Below are 19,458 nucleotides of genomic sequence, written 5' to 3'. Positions count from 1 at the left end.
CTTTCCCAGCATCAGGGTCTTTTCTCATGAGCTGGATCTTCACATCAGGTGGCCAAAGTATTGGAGTTTCACCTGCAGCAACAGTCCTTCCAATGAATATTCAGGACTGATTTCCTTAAGGATGGACTGGTTGGATCTCCTTGCAGTCCAAGGGACTCTCAAGAGTCTTCTCCAACACCACAGTTCAAAAGCATCAATTCTTTAGTGCTCAGCCTTCTTTATGGTCCAATTCTCACATCCATACATGATTACTGGAAAAACCGTAGCTTTGACTAGACGTACCTTTGTTGACAAAGTAATATCTCTGCTTTTTAATAAGCTATCTAGGTTAGCACAGCTTTTCTTCCAAGGAGCAAGTATCTTTTAATTTTATGGCTCCAGTCACCATCTGCAGTGATTTTGGAGCCCAAGAAAATAAAGTTTCTCACTGTTTCCATTGTCTCTTCATCTATTTGCTATGAAGTGATGGGGCCAGGGACTGGAATGCAAAAGTAGGAAGTCAAGAAATACCTGGAATAACAATAAAATTTGGCCTTGGAGTACAGAATGAAGCAGGGCAAAGGCTAATGGAGTTTTGCCAAGAGAATGCACTGGTCATAGCAAACACCCTCTTGCAACAACACAAGAAAAGACTCTACACAGGGATATCACCAGATGGCTGACACTGAAATCAAATTGATTATATTCTTTGCAGCCAAAGATGGAGAAGCTCTATACAGTCAGCAAAAACAAGACTGAGAGCTGACTGTGGCTCAGATCATTAATGCCTTATTGCCAAATTCAAACTTAAATTGAAGAAAGTAGGGAAAACCACTAGACCATTTAGGTATGACCTAAATCAAATCCCTTATGATTATACAGTGGAAGTGACAAATAGATTTAAGGGGCTAGATCTGATAGACAGAGTGCCTGATGAACTATGAACAGAGGTTTGTGACATTGTATAGGAGACAGGGATCAAGACCATCGCCAAGAAAAAGAAATGCAAAAAAGCAAAATGGCTGTCTGAGGAGGCCTTACAAATAGCTGTGAAAAGAAGAGAAGTGAAAAGCAAAGGAGAAAAGAAAAGATATATGCATCTGAATGCAGAGTTCCAAAGAATAGCAAGGAGAGATAAGAAAGACTTCCTCAGCGATCAATGAAAAGAAATAGAGGAAAACAATAGAATGGGAAAGACTAGAGATCTCTTCAAGAAAATTAAGAGATACCAAGGGAACATTTCATGCAAAAATGGGCTCAAGAAAGACAGAAATGGTATGGACCTAACAGAAGCAGGAGATATTAAGAAGAGGTGACAAGAATACATAGAAGAACTGTGCAAAAAAGGTCTTTACAACCCAAATAATCACGATGGTGTGATCACTCACCTAGAGCCAAACATTCTGAAATGTGAAGTCAAGTGGGCTTTAGGAAGCATCCCTACAATCAAAGCTAGTGGAGGTGATGAGCTATTTCAAATCCTAAAAGATGATGCTATTCAAGTACTGCAGTCAGTATGCCAGCAAATTTGGAAACCTCAGCAGTGGCCATAGGACTGGAAAAGGTCAGTTTTCTTTCCAATCCCAAAGAAAGGCAGTGCCAAAGAATGTACAAACTACTCCACAATTGCATTCATGTCACACGCCAGTAAAGTAATGCTCAAAATTTTCCAAGCCAGGCTTCAGCAATACGTGAACCGTGAACTTCTAGATGTTCAAGCTGCTTTTAGAAAAGGCAGAGGAACCAGAGATCAAATTGCCAACATCTGCTGGATCATGGAAAAAGCAAGAGAGTTCCATAAAAACATCTCTTTCTGCTTTATTGACTATGCCAAAGCCTTTGACTGTGTGGATCACAATAAACTGTGGAAAATTCTGAAAGAGATGGGAATACCAGACCAGCACTGCCTCCTGAGAAACCTATATGCAGGTCAGGAAGCAACAGTTAGAACTGTACATGGAAGAACAGACTGGTTCCAAATAGGAAAAGGAGTATGTCAAGGCTGTAAGGCTGTATACTGTCACCCTGCTTATTTAACTTACATGCAGAGTACATCATGAGAAATGTTGGGCTGGATGAAGCACAAGCTGGAGTCAAGATTGCTGGGAGAAATATCATTAACCTCAGATATGCAGATAAGATCACCATTATGGCAGAGAGTGAAAGAAGAACTAAAGGGCTTCTGGATGAAAATGAAAGAGCTGAGTGAAAAAGTTGGCTTAAAACTCAACATTCAGAAAACAAAGATCAAGGCATCTGGTCCCATAACTTTATGGCAAATAGATGGAGAAGCGGTGGAAACAGTAGCAGATTTTATTTTTTTGAGCTCCCAAATCACTGCAGATGGTTACTGCAGCCATGAAATTAAAAGACGCTTGCTCCTTGGGAGAAAAGTTATGATCAACCTAGACAGCATATTGAAAAGCAGAGAGGTTACTCTGCCAACAGAGATCCATCTAGTCAAGGCTATGGTTTTTCCAGTAGTCATGTATGTGTGTGAGAGTTGGACTATAAAGAAAGCTGAGAGCTGAAGAATTGATGCTTTTGACTGTGGTGTTAGAGAAGACTCTTGAGAATCCCTTAGACTGCAAGGAGATCCAACCAGTCCATCCTAAAGGAAATCAGTCCTGAATATTCATTGGAAGGACTGTTGCTGAAGGTGAAATTCCAATACTTTGGCCACCTGATGTGAAAGAACTGACTCATTTAAAAAGACCCTGATGCTGGGAAAGATTGAAGGCGGGAGGAGAAGGGGACGACAGAGGATGAGATGGTTGAATGGCATCATCCAGTCAATGGAGATGAGTTTGAGTAAATTCCAGGAGTTGGTGATGGACAGGGAAGCCTGCGTGCTGAGGTCCATGGGGTCGCAAAGAGTCGGACACGACTGAGTGACTGAACTGAACTGAACTGATGCGACCAAATGCCATCGTCTTTGTTTTTTGAATGTCAAGTTTTAAGCCAACTTTTCCACTCTTTTCTTTCACCTTCATCAAGAGGATCTTTAGTTCCTCTTCACTTTCTGCCATAAGAGTGGTGTCATCTGCATATCTGAGGTTATTGATAGTTCTCCCAGCAATCTTGATTCCAGCTTGTGCTTCATCCAGCCAGCACTTCACATGATGTACTCTGCATATAAGTTAAATAAGCAGGGTGACAATATACAGCCTTGATGTTTTCCTTTCCCAATCTGGAACTGGTCTGTTGTTCGATGTCTGTTTCTAACTGTTGCTTCTTGACCTGCATAAAGATTCCTCAGGAGGCAGATCAGGTGGTCTGGTATTCCCATCTCTTGAAGAATTTTCCAGTTTGTTGTGATCCACACAAAGGCTTTAGTGTAATCAATGAAGCAGAAGTAGATGTTTTCCTGGAACTCTCTTGCTTTTTAGAAGATCTAATGGATGTTGGCAATTTGATCTCTGGTTCCTCTGCCTTTTCTAAATCCAGCTTGAACATCTGGAATTTCTCAGTTCACATACTTTTGAAGCCTAGATTGGAGAATTTTGAGCATTACTTTGCTAGCTTGTTAGATGAGTGCCATTGTGCGGCAGTTTGAACATTCTTTGGCATTGCCTTTTGGGATTGGAATGAAAACTGGCATTTTCCAGTCCTGTGGCCACTGCTGAGTTTTCCAAATTTGCTGGCATATTGACTGCAGTACTTGCACAGCATCATCTTAGGATCTGAAATAGCTCAACTGGAATTCCCTCACCTCCACTAGCTTTATTTGTAGTGATGCTTCTTAAGCCCCACTTGACTTCATAGTCCAGGATGTCTGGTTCTAGGTGAGTGATCAGACCATCGTGGCTATCTGGATCATTAAGTTCTCTTTTGTATAGTTCTTCTGTATATTCTTGCCACCTCTTCCTAATATCTTCTACTTTTATTGGGTTCATACCATTTCTGTCCTTTATTGAGCCCATCTTTGCACGAAATGTTCCCTTGGTATCTCTCATTTTCTTGAAGAGCTCTCTAGTCTTTCCCATTCTATTGTTTTCCTCTATTCTTTACATTAATCACATAGGAAGGCTTTCTTATCTCTCCTTGCCAATCTTTGGAACTCTGCATTCAAATGGTATATCTTTCCTTTACCCCTTTTCCTTTTACTTCTGTTCTTTTCTCAGATATTTGTAAGGCCTCCTCAGACAACCAATAAATGACAAGTCCAGATTTCTAACACAAGTCTATATGACATCAAGTATAAGCTCCTAAATACTATGCTAATTACTATTCTAATTATCATTAAGAAGCAATGCATTCAAAGAAGCTCCTGCCTTGCTTGTATTCTGTAAAGAAAGATAGAAGACAGATTCCTTACAATGAATTTTGTCTGCTGTAAATAAAACAAAGGCACCAGTCTTTATGCACCCAAGCATAAGCAAAACTGGTAACCCCGTTGAGAAGGTGTGAAATGAAAACATACCTGGGTGACAGCAAGGGCACCTTGACTTTTATCTCAGTTATTACCAGATCAGCTTAACCTGCTCTTCTACCGAAAGACCCCACCCTGAAGTATTCACTAGGACAGTCCTTCCCTTTGGCAACAAAAGACCTTACAAAACTTTAAGGTTTTTCAATATTGGCAGCTTCTCAAAGGGTGGAAATGAAAGCCAGAATAATATAAAGTTTTCTTTGGAGAAGTTAATAAAATACACTTGTTAAGGTTACCTGAAATTAACAGATACAACCATACCTCCTTGTACAACTAGGCTTTGGAATAATTATAAACCAGAAAACCTAAGTAAAAAAGCCTCAATAAGCATAAAAATCTCAAATTATTTTTGAGATCTCTAATTAAGGAGCAAGCAGTTAAAAAAATTACTGTGTAAAATTTCCAAGTTGGAATGGGAGTAGCCTGTATTAATTTTAAAATTTATAAATGCCCCTATTCTCATAGTTAGGCATGTATATTCCTTTTAAGTTTTGGAAACTTAATCCATGAATGTGAAAATAGAAACATGGATTATCTATGATGAATGAATATAGCTTTCTTGAATTCAAATAACTGTTGGTAAGAATCACACTTAGAATGCGATAAAATGAACACAGCATCCCCTCCTTCTTTTTTAATAATGTGGCTAAAAGAAAATCAGAATATAAAATTAAAAATAGAGGTGTTATCAAAAGAATGAAACTGGACTTCTATCATACACGACTCACAAAAATTAACTCAAAATGGATTAGAGACTTAAATGTAAGATCTGCAACTGTCAAACTCTCTGGAGATAACAGAAAAAATCATCCTGACATTGGTCTGGCCAATGATTTTTTTTTTAATATGACACCAAAAGCCAGGCAACGGAAACAAAATAAACAAGTGGGTCAGCATCAAACTAAAAAGCTTCCTTTCACAAAGAAAACAATCAACAAAATGGAAAGGCAACCTAAAGAATGGGAGAGAATATTTGCAAACCATATATCCAATAAAATACATAAATAAGAAACTCACACAACTCAGTTAAAAAAAAAATTAATAACCTGAATAAAAAATAGGCAAAAGACCTGAATAGAGATTTCTCTAAAGAAGACATATAAATTGTTAACAGGTACCAATCAAGATTGCTGGGAGAAATATCAATAATCTTAGATATGCAGATGACACAACCTTTATGGCAGAAAGTGAAGAAGAACTAAAGAGCCTCTTGATGAAAGTGAAAGAGCAGAGTGAAAAAGTTGGCTTAAAACTCAACATTCCGAAAACTAAGATCACGGCATCCATTCCCATCACTTTATGGCAAACAGATGGGGGAACAGTGGAAACAGTGAGATACTTTATTTATTTATTTTTTTGGTTCCAAAATCACTGCAGATGGTGACTGCAGCCATAAAATTAAAACACACTTGCTCCTTGGAAGAAAAGCTATGATCAACCTAGACAGCATATTAAAAAGCAGAGACATTATTTTGCCAACAATGGTCCGTCTGGTCAAAGCTATGGTTTTTCCCATAGTCATGTATGGATGTGAGAGTTGGACCATAAAGAAAGCTGAGTGCTGAAGAATTGATGCTTTTGAACTGTGGTGTTGGAGAAGACTCTTGAGAGTCCCTTGGACTGCAAGGAGATCCAACTAGTCCATCGTAAAGGAAATCAGTCCTGAATATTCATTGGAAGGAGTGATGCTGAAGGTGAAACTCCGATCCTTTAGCTACCTGATACAAAGAACTGACTCATTTGAAGAGACCCTGATGCTGGGAAAGATTAAAGGCAGGAGGAAAAGGGGACAACAGAGGGTGAGATGATTGGATGGCATCACTAACTCTATGCACATGAGTTTGAGTAAGCTCTGGGAATTGGTGATGGACAGGGAAGCCTGGCATGCTGGAATCCATGGGGTCACAAAAAGTCAGACATGACTCAGTCACTGAACTGAACTGAAGTGAACCTGAAAAGATGCTCAACACTGCTAATCATGAAGGAAATTAAAATCAAAACCACAAGGCGATGTCACTTCATGCATTAAGATGGCTCTTATAAAAAAGCTAAGAGATAGGTGTTGGTGAGGATGTAGAGAAAGGGGAACCCTTTTTGTACTGTTGGTTGGACTGTAAATTGGTACAACCACTACGGAAAACAGTATGGAGGTTTCTAAAAATAAACGTAAAAAAAAATAAAATAAAATAAACATAAAATAAAGCCAACATATGATTCAGCAGTCCCACTTCTGGGTACATATCCAAAAGAAACAAAAATCAATATCTTAAGAGATATCTGCACTTCCATGTTCATTGTTGCAGTATTCACATTAACAAAGATATATCAAACCTAAGAGTCTGTTAGTGGATGACTGGAGAAAGAAGATGTGTGCATGCATACATACACACACACACACAATGGAATGTGTTACTCGGCCATGAGTAACTGTTACTCAGTCTGCTGAGTAACAGCAGACTGCTACTTGCAACCACACAGATGAACCTAGAGGACATTTTTCTGACTGAAATAAGCCAGAGTGAGAAAGACAAATACTATGTTGTCTCACTTAACTCTGGAACCTAAAAGAAATAAATAAATAAAAAGTCAAATTCATAGAAACAGACAGTAGAACAATAGGTACCAGGGACTGGGGGAGTGTGTTTGGGAGAAATAGGGGGATGGTGGTCAAAGGGTGCAACCTTTCAGTTATAAGATGCGTCCATATGTGCTAAGTCACTTCAGTTGTGTCCGACTCTTTGTGACCCTATGGACTGTAGCCCTCCAGGCTCCTCTGTCCATGGGATTCTCCAGGCAAGAATACTGGAGTAGGTTGCCATGCCCTCCTCCTCGGGATCTTCTGGAATCAGGGATTCAAACCTTGTTTCTTATGTCTCCTGCATTGGCATGCAGGTTCTTTACCCCTATCGCCACCTGGGAAGTCCTCGGTGATGAGTAAGTTCTAAAGCAGGAGGCAGAACCCTCTCAGACTTCAGACAATGCTGTGAAATACAAAGATGTAGTAATCAAAATGGTGTAGCACTGGCACAAAAACAGAGAACTCAGAAATAAACCCACACACCTAGAGTCAATTAATCTCTGACAAAGGAGGTAAGTATATACAATGGGAAAACGTCTCTTCAGCAAGTGATGTTGGGCAAATTGGACAGGTACTTGTGAATCAAAACACAAAAATCACACCATACACAAAAATAAACTCAAAAGGGCTTAACAACATAAATATGACATGGCACCATTAAACTCCTAGAGGAAATCATAGGCAAAACATTCTCTGAGATAAATTATACCAATGTTTTCTTAGGTCAGTCTCCCAAGGCAGTGGAAATAAAAGCAAAAATTAAAAAATGGGACCTAATCAAATTTACAAGCTTTTGCACAGTAAAGAAAACCATAAACAAAATGAAAAGAATGAGAGAAAATACTGGCAAATGATGCAACCAACAAGAACTTAATCTCCAAAATATAGCTCATAAAACTTTATAGCTCATAAAACTTAATTTCCAAAATAAATAGCTCATAAAATTCAATAACAACAGCAATGAAAAAAAAATTTAAAAATGGGCAGAAGACCTAAATATACATTTCTCCAAAAAGAAATTCAGATGGTCAATGAAAAGATGCTCAACACCACTAATTACTAGAGAGTTCAAATCAAAACTACATTTGAGGTACCACCTCACACCACTCAGAGTGGACATCATTAAAATATCTACAAATAACAAATTCTGGAAAGGGTATGGAGCAAAGGGAATCCTCCTATACTGTTCACAGGATGTATGAACTGTAATGTATGAATGTAAGCTGGTGCAGCCACTATGGAAAACAGTACGGACGTTCCTCAGAAAACTAAAAATAGAATTGCCATATGATCCAGAAATCCCACTCCTGGGCATATATACCCAGACAAAACAATAATTCAAAAAATGGCATGCATTCCTATGCTTATAGCAGTACCGTTCACAATAGACAAAACATGAAAACAACCTAATGCCCACCAACAGATGAGTGGATAAAGAAGATGTGGTACATATACACAAAGGAACAGTACTCAGCCATGAAAAAGAATGACATAATGCCATTTGCAGCAACCATGGCTGCAACTAGATAATATCAACTAAGTGAAGTCAGAAAGAAAAAGACGAATACTATATGATATCACTTGTATGTGGAATCTCAAGAATGACACAAATGATCTTATCTATGAAACAGAAATAGACTCACAGTCATACAGAACAGAGTTGTGGTTGCCAAGGGGGAAGTGGGGTTGGGACAGGGATGGAGTGGAGCAGATGTAAGCTATTATATATAGAATGGATAAACAAGGTTCTACTATATATCACAGGAAACTATATTCAATACCCTATGATAAATCATAATAGAAAAGAATACAAAAAGAATGTACATACATGCATGACTGAATCACTTTGTTGTACAGCAGAAATTAACACAACATTGTAAATCAACCGGACTTCAATTAAAAAATATGAGGAAGTTCTATAGATCTAATGTACAGCATAGTGACTACAGGTAATAATACTGTATTGCACGCTTGAAATTTGGTAAAGACAGTAAATCTTAAGAGTTCTCACCACAAAATAGAAAAAAAAAGATAACCGTGTAAGGTGATTAATTAACCTTAATGTGGTCATCATTTCAGAGCATCAATGTATCAAATCACCACATTGTACCATTTAAATATACATAATTTTATTTGTTGATTGCATGCATGTGCATTCATGTTAAGTCACTTCAGTCGTGTCCGACTCTGTGTGACCCTATAGATGCAGCCCACCAGGCTCCCCCGTCCCTGGGATTCTCCAGGCAAGAACACTGGAGTGGGTTGCCATTTCCTTCTCCAATGCATGAAAGTGAAAAGTGAAAGTGAAGTTGCTCAGTCATGTCGGACTCTTAGCGACCCCATGGACTGCAGCCCACCAGGCTCCTCCGCCCATGGGATTTCCTAGGCAAGAGTACTGGAGTGGAGTGGAGTGGGGTGCCATTGCCTTCTCCAACTAATTCACTAGTTTAGTATGCAATAAAATAACAGAGGCTTTGAATAAATTAAGCTGGCTAGTAACAACTAATCAGTTTTCTTCAGTGGTTACTGTTCTTCTATATAGGCAGGATAATTAATTCATGGATGGTCTTTCCTGTCTATCTTCAACTATTCTTACACTACATAATCAATTAGGGACATCTTTTTATAGATATATGAAGAGAACACAGGTAGCTTTACATAAGTTGAGTTTGTTAAATCTATTTGTTATGACAGGGGATTTCTGACAAAAAAAATTGCTCACTGCACACTGAACCCCAGAGAAGTGATGAAATATATATATATATTTTATATGCTTGTAAACCTGAATTCAAAATATTTTATCCTAGTTAAAGCCATATTTTCTTTTTCAAGTAATATTTTAGAGTTTTATCAGACTAGTTACTATGAAAAGCTTCAGATTAGATCAGATCAGTTGCTCAGTCGTGTCCGACTCTTTGCGACCACACGAATCGCAGCACGCCAGGCCTCCCTGTCCATCACCAACTCCTGGAGTTCACTGAGACTCACGTCCATCGAGTCGGTGATGCCATCCAGCCATCTCATCCTCTGTCGTCCCCTTCTCCTCCTGCCCCCAATCCCTCCCAGCATCAGAGTCTTTTCCAATGAGTCAACTCTTCACATGAGGTGGCCAAAGTACTGGAGTTTCAGCTTTAGCATCATTCCTTCCAAAGAAATCTCAGGGCTGATCTCCTTCAGAATGGACTGGTTGGATCTCCTTGCAGTCCAAGGGACTCTCAAGAGTCTTCTCCAACACCACAGTTCAAAAGCATCATTTCTTAGGCACTCAGCCTTCTTCAGAGTCCAACTCTCACATCCATACATGACCACAGGAAAAACCATAGCCTTGACTAGATGGACCTTTATTGGCAAAGTAATGTCTCTGCTTTTGAATATGCTATCTAGGTTGGTCATAACTTTCCTTCTGATCCCCAAATCTGAACCGTTTTGAAAAGTATAAATGATATGTTTAATACACATAATTGTGAATTTTCATTTCTTGTTTTACAACAGGTTATTAAACAATCATGGAGAAATAAAATATAATTAATGTTTTATTTTTAAAATAGTTAATAAGGAAAATGAAAGTGCGATATTCTTATTTCAGATATTAAAGTTCTGACTTCAATGAGTAAGATTTAATCACAAGGAAATGCCAATTAAATATTTACTGTTTGGCAAATTCTTTGTGGTGAAGAAGCCAAAATGATCTGAAAATGCCAAAAGAATGCTCATTAGGATTCCTGGATGCAACTAGAGATTATCATATTAAGTGAAGGAAGTCAGAAAGAAAAAGACAAATAGCACATGATATCACTCTCATGCAGAATCTGGACTATGACGCAAACGACCCTATCTATGCAATGGACACCTACCGCCGCAGAGAACAGGCCTGCGGTTGCCGAGGCAAGGGCAGGGGAGGGGGGGAAGGATGGATTCAATTAACTTCCAACCTCAGAAACTCCTTCACAGCTGACGTTGCTCATGGCTAGTCTTACACTGACCTGTCTTTTGTGAACTATTCAGGACAAACCTTCCTGGAACTTTACCAAAAGCCTAGGAACTCTCCCTAAAAAAATAAAAGATACCCCAAAGCAAAGTATTCCAACACAAATTTCAAATGGTTCATCAAAATATTTCTGTTATTAATAATTTCTGTTAATAATAAATTTCTGACATTTATTATATGTCGTTCACAGGCTTACAGTCTGCATAGCAAATTCAGAATATATATATATATATGTATTTTTTTATAAATCAGTAAAAACTCTTTATAAGTGAGAGTTCAGTTAGTAAAGATACAGCAAAATGAAGAAATTTATTTCATAATTATCCTCAGTGTTCAGAAAGTGTGAAGCAAATTGTAAAGTGACCAAACAAATGGTGGTCTCCTGCAGAATTACCTTAAAAGTCGTGAATAAGGCAGTGACTCATAGACTCCTACCTCTGACTATATTATTTCAAACAATATATGTAGCACAAAGAGAATGTCCATCTAATGGTCAAGAGAAAACCAGAAATCCAATGTTTGTTCTGAAAAGAAGTGGCTCTTCTCTCTAATCATATCACTGAAGTGTTTACAGAGGGAAAGATTATTCTTTCTAGTTAATTATCATCTAATGGCCAGTAGAGTACTTTGCATAAGCTAATATGCAACAACACTATTTTAAAAATCCCAGAAGAACTGATTAATTAGTTCTCTCATTTAAAGGCTTTAATCAGTCTGTTTTTCAAAGGACAAACAAAAAGTGTACTAAGTGTGTTGATTATAAATAAATTGTGTATAAAGAAATCATGTACTAATCTAAATAGAATTGAATGTACTGGAACAGAACACCCAGAGGTAGAGTACCATGTCAACCTTGGCCTTACCCTTTGATTTCAAGGCTTCTAATACCTTTGAATCAGCTGTTACATCACTCACTAGCTTGATTTCAATACTTTGAGAAGTCAGTTGGAGCAACTTTTCGAAAAGACGTTGACCCTAGAAAAAACATTCAGAACCAAAGTCAGAAAACCTAAAATTATGCTGTTTTAAATAGGAATAAATAAACATTGAAAATTAAAACCATTCATTCAAATTTTAAAAGGCAAGCACTTCAGCACTTGGTATTCATGGAAATTTTTTTCAAAAGAGTTTATAGAAATAGAGAGTAGCACAAACACAGATTACATTGTTTTTTTGAGTACTGTGCAACTCAATTATTGCAATAATCATTTCAATGCTACAATGCAAATCTATTCTTTTTTTTTACTTTTTCATGAACTCTTAAGTATCTACACATGAAGAGGCAGAGAATATTAAACAGTTGTGACTGGGCCCAGAAAGACCCAGATTCCAGCTGATTTTCCAATTTACAAATTGTTTCTTAATTCACTTTCTTCCTTAGTGAAATGTTGATAATATTAATATTTACTTTAAAGTGTCTTTGTGAGGATTAAGGGTTAGTAGTGGGTAAGTGTTAGCCATTATGTGTGGAATCATGACTACTTATCCAGTGTTAGTCGCTCAGTCATGTTCAACTCTTTGTGACCCCACGGACTGGAGCCTGCCAGGTTTCTCTTGGGGCTCAGCTGGTAAAGAATCCGCCTGTAATGTGGGAGACCTGGGTTCAGTCCCTGGGTTGAGAAGATTCGCTGGAGAAGGGAAAGGCTACCCACTCCAGTATTCTGGCCTGGAGAATTCCATGGACTATAGTCCATGGGGTCACAAAAAGTTGGACACAACTGAGTGACTTTCACTTTCACTACTTGTCAGGGCTTTACCTAAATTCACTTTCTCATTTCAAATTTATGTTTTATTGAATTCAACTAGAAATCTATAATTATTACCCTAGCCTAAAAAAAAACTGAAAAAAATAAAGGTTTTCTTTATTAGATTTCACAAACATAATTTTTATAGTAAAAAATAAATTTTTTTTTACTCAATCTCAGGGAGACTGCATAGTGGTGGGTTCATTACATCATCGCAGGTGAGTGGATTGCAACATTATCCTGCTTATTTTCTCTTTTCATAGACTCCAAAGTGTTTTCATAGACTCCTTCTCCTTATCATAAGAGGGAACTGGTATTCCTTTATTGGTTTTTCAGGTTTGTGTTATTCGGCCACAAACTCAAATGCCCTCATAGGCTAAACAGGCAACAAGGCTTTGGTCTTCATGGCCCCCAAGTGGTAAAGTTTTATCTTGCTTTGATTAGAATAGAGTATTGATAATGATTATGGAGAAAGAATTTGAAGACTGAGAAGGCAAATGGATGGAATGTAAATGCAGAGCGGTGATTCTTGCAATTGGGACTTAGAAAAGAAAGAGACCAAAGATCAAAACCCTAAAGCTTTGGAATGTGAAGGAGCGAAGGGCTGGTATGCCTGTGCTAGGGTGCCAGCTGACTGCCAGGAGGAGTGTCTGGCATAATCCAGCCATCTCCTGCCTGGAGCTGGTGCAGTATAGCCTAAGATCCGAAATCCCCAGATGTTAGAGGATGGAGGAGTTGCACCCTGTGCCAGGCATGGAAGTTTCCTTTTTTGTCTAACCATGCTGGTAAAGGTTGCTCCAAGTGTAACTCATCAAAAGTGACCAACTTTGGGCTTCCCTGGCAGCTCAGTGGTAAAGAATCCACCCGCCAATGTAGGAGACACGACTCTGATCCCTGGTCGGGAAAGATCACCACAGAATGAGCCTTGTTTGAGAGCCCAGGAACCACAACTATTGAACCCACGTGCCACAGCTACTGAAGCCTGCATGCCCTGGAGCCCACCCTCTTCAACAAGAGAAGTTACTGCAATCAGAAGCCAGCACACAGCAACTAGAGAGTAGCCTCCATTTCCCCCAAGTAGAGAAAAGCCTGCATGCAGCAATGAAGACTCAGCACAGCCAAAAATAAATAAATAAATAAAATTATGAGAAACAAATAAGCCTGAAAAAAAAGTGACCAAATTACTCTACATGCAGACAGAACCTGGGAGGCAGCCTCCCCACAAAGTAGGTCTTCCTATAAGGGATGTTGAATGAGGGCATTAGGTAGTTGCAAATTGCTTTTTAAATAAAGAAGTAAGAGGGGAGAGGGAGAGAGAGAGAAAGAGATATAAGGAGGCAGAGGGAGACGGATAGGGAAGAAACAGTTGCTGATTTGCTGATTTCAGGGTCTATATAAATTTCAAATTTACTATGGAGAAGTGAGGGCTTGGCAGTGAGAGGCTCCGACACTGGATGTAAGGGAAGATGCCCTTGGTGGGACTTTGTGGGGCTTTCTGCCGAGCTGCTTGCCACCAGCATGACCTCCTCTCTTTTAGCTGTGTCACTCTGCCAAGTTGCTATACTCTTGTCACACACCCTTGAAGGCTGGCTGATGTCTGCATAGCCCAGATTTCTAGAGTCTAGACCTACGGTCATCTCACAGTCACATAAATGTTTGTATTTTTCACTTTCACACGGGGAAAGGGCATATGTACTTTGCGTGTTCTGTGAGTCCCCATGGTTAGTGAGCCAGTATTTTTAAACAAACTTTTTTTGTTGTTGTTGTTCTTAGTTAACAATATATTTAGCAAAAACAAAACACAGGAGATCTTCTAACCTATCTGTATTTCTGGCTGTGTGCCTTAAAGTGATTCCCACTGTGTGATTTTTGTGAGATTTAAAATGAAGACCAGAACTCTCAAACATGAATGAAAATTGAAACTCCAAAAGCTACAGATAGTGGCAGACTATCATTAAATAAACCTTATTTTTACTTCCCTGATAACTCAGGGAAGCCCTTTTCCCTCAGCCATGTCTGACTCTTTGCGACCCCATGGACAATACAGTCCATGGAATTCTCCAGGCCAGAATATTTGATGGGGTAGCTTTTCCCTTCTCCAGGGGATCTTTCCAACCCAGGGATTGAGCCCATTACCATATGAGCCACCAGGGAAGCCCAAGAATACTGGAGTGGGTAGCCTATCATATGTGCTGATTACTTACACCAAGGATTCTTAAAATTTTTAATTATAGTGCTCACTTGTAATGAACTTGTGCTGGGGTAGAATTTCTATACCTCGGCTTGAGGCAGAACTTCTATTAAATTTCTCCTGCTTTCAGTGTCTTACCTCCCAGTCCACACGTTTTTGCTAAGACATTCAAAATATAATTACTTCAAAAGGTATTAAACACTTATTCTATGCTGAGATCTGCAGTAAGGACTATTGCTTTCTGAGTTAAATTTACTCACCATGTTTTCTTAAAGAAATAACAAAAGCCCCTTTGGCTTTTAAACATCAGTAGTTTAAAGACTTTCTCTTTCTGGTGAGAAACATCAGCCAACATTTTAAACTCAAATAAATCATCTTGAAGATAGCTAGTGGCTCAGGCACATTGACCTACTTTAAGCCTTTTTTTTTTTTTTTAATATCTGCTAAAACCTTATGATAGACAGTACGGTCCTGGAGAGGGAGGGAGTGGTACCCCAAGGACAGAGATCCAGTTCAGCCCCTCTGTGACTCTGAAGAGACTGCTTAACCCAAGAGAATAGAAGTTATAAATCCTGCCAATTTCTGTTGACCCAAAACAACTCATGGGCAGGATAAAATTCCACAATAAAATGTGAAGGGGAAAAAACAAAAATACCGAAGAGAAATCAGAATAAAGTCATGCTCTGTAAGATTAATTCTGGAGATAATATAGAATATGGCAATGGTTTTCAAATTTAACAGTTAAACTTTTCATTTAAATGAAAACTTAAGCTAAGCATCTCCATCAATCCATCTCTGTCCTCTTGTGCATTTCCCCAGGGATCCACAGAAAACAACTGTAAAAAAACCACTGAACTTTACCCCTTTATCATTCTGAGATATGATGCAAAATCATTAGAATACTGAAATTGAGAATGTCAGAGCTGGAAGATACCTTTGAGATCAATGATCTACCAATCTCCTCACTTTATAGATAAGGATACTCCCGAAGAAATTTAAGTGATATGCTGATTTTCTATATGCTGATTTACTATAATTTTCTCTACATGACCATTTTATGTTAAAGAGGTATTCTTTCTTTCAGAAGGGGTATTCTGAAAGAAAGTTACATCCAAGTCTCTTCCTCTCCTTTCCCTCCCAGCTCCAGTATATCTAACTCCTCTGAACTAAGCAGTTCTGGGGCTGGAAGGCATTTAATAACCAGCAGAGTCAGGTTCTGGATACCAACATGTATGCAGAGTCAGTCTCTGTCTAACATGAGTGACCCAGTGGTCCTGTTCTCCAGGAGACTACACAGGAGCTGGGGCAAATCTCAAGGCCTGGGGCTGGGAATGTGAAGTATTACAGGGGGTGGCGGCAGGGAGGGAAGATGTTCTTCAATTGACCTGTGATAGACAGGTTAACCATCTAATACAGCCCCTCCTTCACCTGAAAGAAAGCCATTAATAAGCTGATAAGATCAAACACTAACACACTTAACAGGATCCATCAAGAGAGATGCTTGGACACAATGGGCACTGGCCACTCAGGAAGACAGGAGGTAGAGCTAAGACACAATACGAGCACTCAAAGACAGTCAGACATGGCTGGACTAACACTCTATAATTTTAGAGCTAAATTAGAAAAGTAATTAAAGAATACTGTTGAGACCCAAATCAGTGGCCCAAAGATGAAATGGAAGAAATATATCAAAGCACAGACAAGCAGGCACACACACATACATGGAAACATATGGTGACAAGGGGAGAAAAGGGAGATGGATAAATTGAAGATACATATCATGTGGCTAGGGCTTCCCAGGTGGTGCTAGTGGTAAAGAACCCACCTGCCAATGCAGGAGACATGAGAGGTGCAGGTTCAATCCCCGGATCGGGAAGATCCCCCTGGAGGAGGGCATGGCAACTCACTCCAGTATTCTTGCCTGGAGAATCCCATGGACAGAGGAGCCTGGCGGGCTACAGTCCATGGGGTCACAAAGAGTCAAACACAACTGAAGTGATTAGCTCACACCCAGGCATCATGTGGCTAATAGGTGTATTGGAAGAGAAAAAGAGACAAAAAGAAGGGGTTTGCAATAAAAGAAGAAAAAAATGTGTCTAACTTGAGAAAAGAAATAGATTTATGTGTCAAAAAGATAATTGAAGACAGAGGCAAAGATAATGTGGAAAATCACATATAGGCACATTCTGTAAAATTAATCAACACCAAGGAAAGAGAGGAATTCTTAGAAACTCCTGGCCCAAAACAAAACAAAACAAAAAGGTAACTATTAAGGAAAATGGATCAGATTAGCATGGAGCTAAATGTTGGCAACACTAAACCAGCATTTGGTGGTGAGAGACTATGGAAGAAAAAGGGTGATGCCTAGGAGTGTTTTACCTAGTCAAGAATTTTACTGCCAGCATGAAGGAAAAAAATATTTTCAGATATATACAGGTTTAGAGACTGTATTACTATATAACCCATATGGGGAACATATGCAATGAAGGGCTCTAACTAAATAGTAAATAACACTAAAACCAAGAAAGAAGACGATGGGAAGAAATAATTGGTTAGCAGTGTGATATGGATATGTGTTTAATGTATTTGCTAATTAAGAATTCTTAGAAGAGACACATTTTAGGAGAAGGCCTACTAAGAATCTATTACATGCATTCCTTGTAGGGGTGTTATTACCCTAAAGGGGCTAACAATTGATTCTTTCCTGTGTGAGAGTAGAGATGTATGTGAAAATGAAAGTTACACTTTTTTATTAATAAAACACAGATACACATACAGTAAATATGCAATATATCTGTGGTATTAAATTTCTTGGTGGGAAGGATTAGGAAAAAAATGTCTAAGAAGAACAAGCCTACCTGGCTAGCAAACATAAAGAGATGTTTATGTCAACAAGCAAAGCACAATGCAAAGCAATAAGGAGATCTCTCTTTGTACTCAAAGAGATTGAGAAGTAATTTATGAGGGGCAGCATATTCTCTTGTCACCAATTTTGGGAAAGAGTACTCTAACATACTGCTTTTCTTCCACTCAGGAATCTCATATCTAGAGGCCCATCCCAAAGAAACAAAGGCACCAAAACATGTGTGTGTTACTTACGATTATATAAGTACAAACACACACAGAGCATAAAAAGTTTAAATCAGGACTTTCCTGGTCATCCAGTGGTAAAGAGTCTGCCTGCCAATACAGGGGACACAGGTTTGAGGCCTGGTCCAGGGAGATTCTGTAGGCCTTGGAGCAACAAAGCCCATGCATCACGATTACTGAACAAGCCCTAGAGCCTGTGGTTTGCAACTACTGAAGCCCATGTGCTCTAGAGTCTATGCTCCACGGCAAGAGAAGCCACCGCAAGGAGAAGCCTGTGCACCCCAACTAGAGAGTAGCCCCACTCATTGCAACTAGAAAAAGCCCACATGCAGTGCAACGAAGACCCAGTGCAATCAAAAATTTTTGGCATTACATTTACTGAAAAAAAGTTGTTTACAGTTTAGAACACTTACTAAATGTTCTTATTTATCTATTATATTTACTGAAATATACAAAGTCTGCCAGAGGTCTGAACACAGATATGTGACTGACATATATTTGTTAGTGTCAACTTTTACTCTCCAATACTCTCAAGTAGGCCTTAGAAAGCATCACTACGAACAAAGCTAGTGGAGGTGATGGAATTCCAGTTGAGCTATTTCAAATCCTGAAAGATGATGCTGTGAAAGTGCTGCACTCAATATGCCAGCAAATTTGGAAAACTCAGCAGTGGCCACAGGACTGGAAAAGGTCAGTTTTCATTCCAGTCCCAAAGAAAGGCAATGCCAAAGAATTGCTGCTCAAAAAATTCTCAAATTTGAGCTCAAAAAGCTCAAATTGCTGCACAATTGCACTCATCTCACATGCTAGTAAAGTAATGCTCAAAATTCTCCAAGCCAGGCTTCAGCAATATGTGAACCGTGAACTTCCAGATGTTCAAGCTGGTATTAGAAAAGGCAGAGGAACCAGAGACCAAATTGCCAACATCTGCTGGATCTTCAAATAAGCCAGACACTTCCAGAAAAACATCTCTTTCTGCTTTATTGACTATGCCAAAGCCTTTGACTGTGTGGATCACAATAAACTGTGGAAAATTCTTCAAGAGATGGGAATACCATACCACCTGACCTGCCTCCTGAGAAATTTGTATGCAGGTCAGGAAGCAACAGTTAGAACTGGACATGGAACAACAGACTGGTTCCAAATAGGAAAAGGAGTATGTCAAGGCTGTATATTGTCACCCTGTTTATTTAACTTATATGCAGAGTACATCATGAGAAACGCTGGACTGGAAGAAGCACAAGCTGGAATCAAGATTGCCGGGAGAAACATCAATAACCTCAGATATGCAGATGACACCACCCTTATGGCGGAAAGTGAAGAGGAACTAAAAAGCCTCTTGATGAAAGTGAAAGTGGAGAGTGAAAAAGTTGGCTTAAAGCTCAACATTCAGAAAACGAAGATCATGGCATCTGGTCCCATCACTTCATAGGAAATAGATGGAGAAACAGTGGA

General features: G+C 39.0%; 1 protein-coding gene across 1 annotated transcript in view; it reads right to left on the bottom strand.

The window, feature by feature from the left end:
• The window catches only part of PLD5 (phospholipase D family, member 5), a 418,989-nt gene that overhangs the window by 119,479 nt on the left and 280,052 nt on the right, over positions 1-19,458 (bottom strand). Inside the window, exon 4 of the mRNA XM_010836680.1 lies at positions 11,841-11,952. Coding sequence (XP_010834982.1) covers positions 11,841-11,952 — 112 coding nt within the window. The remainder of the gene's footprint in view (positions 1-11,840; positions 11,953-19,458) is intronic.

This window comes from Bison bison, unplaced genomic scaffold (genome assembly GCF_000754665.1).
Source record: "Bison bison bison isolate TAMUID 2011002044 unplaced genomic scaffold, Bison_UMD1.0 scf7180017864064, whole genome shotgun sequence".
Classification (NCBI taxonomy): domain Eukaryota; kingdom Metazoa; phylum Chordata; class Mammalia; order Artiodactyla; family Bovidae; genus Bison; species Bison bison.
This window is presented reverse-complemented; position numbering and strand designations above follow the sequence as displayed.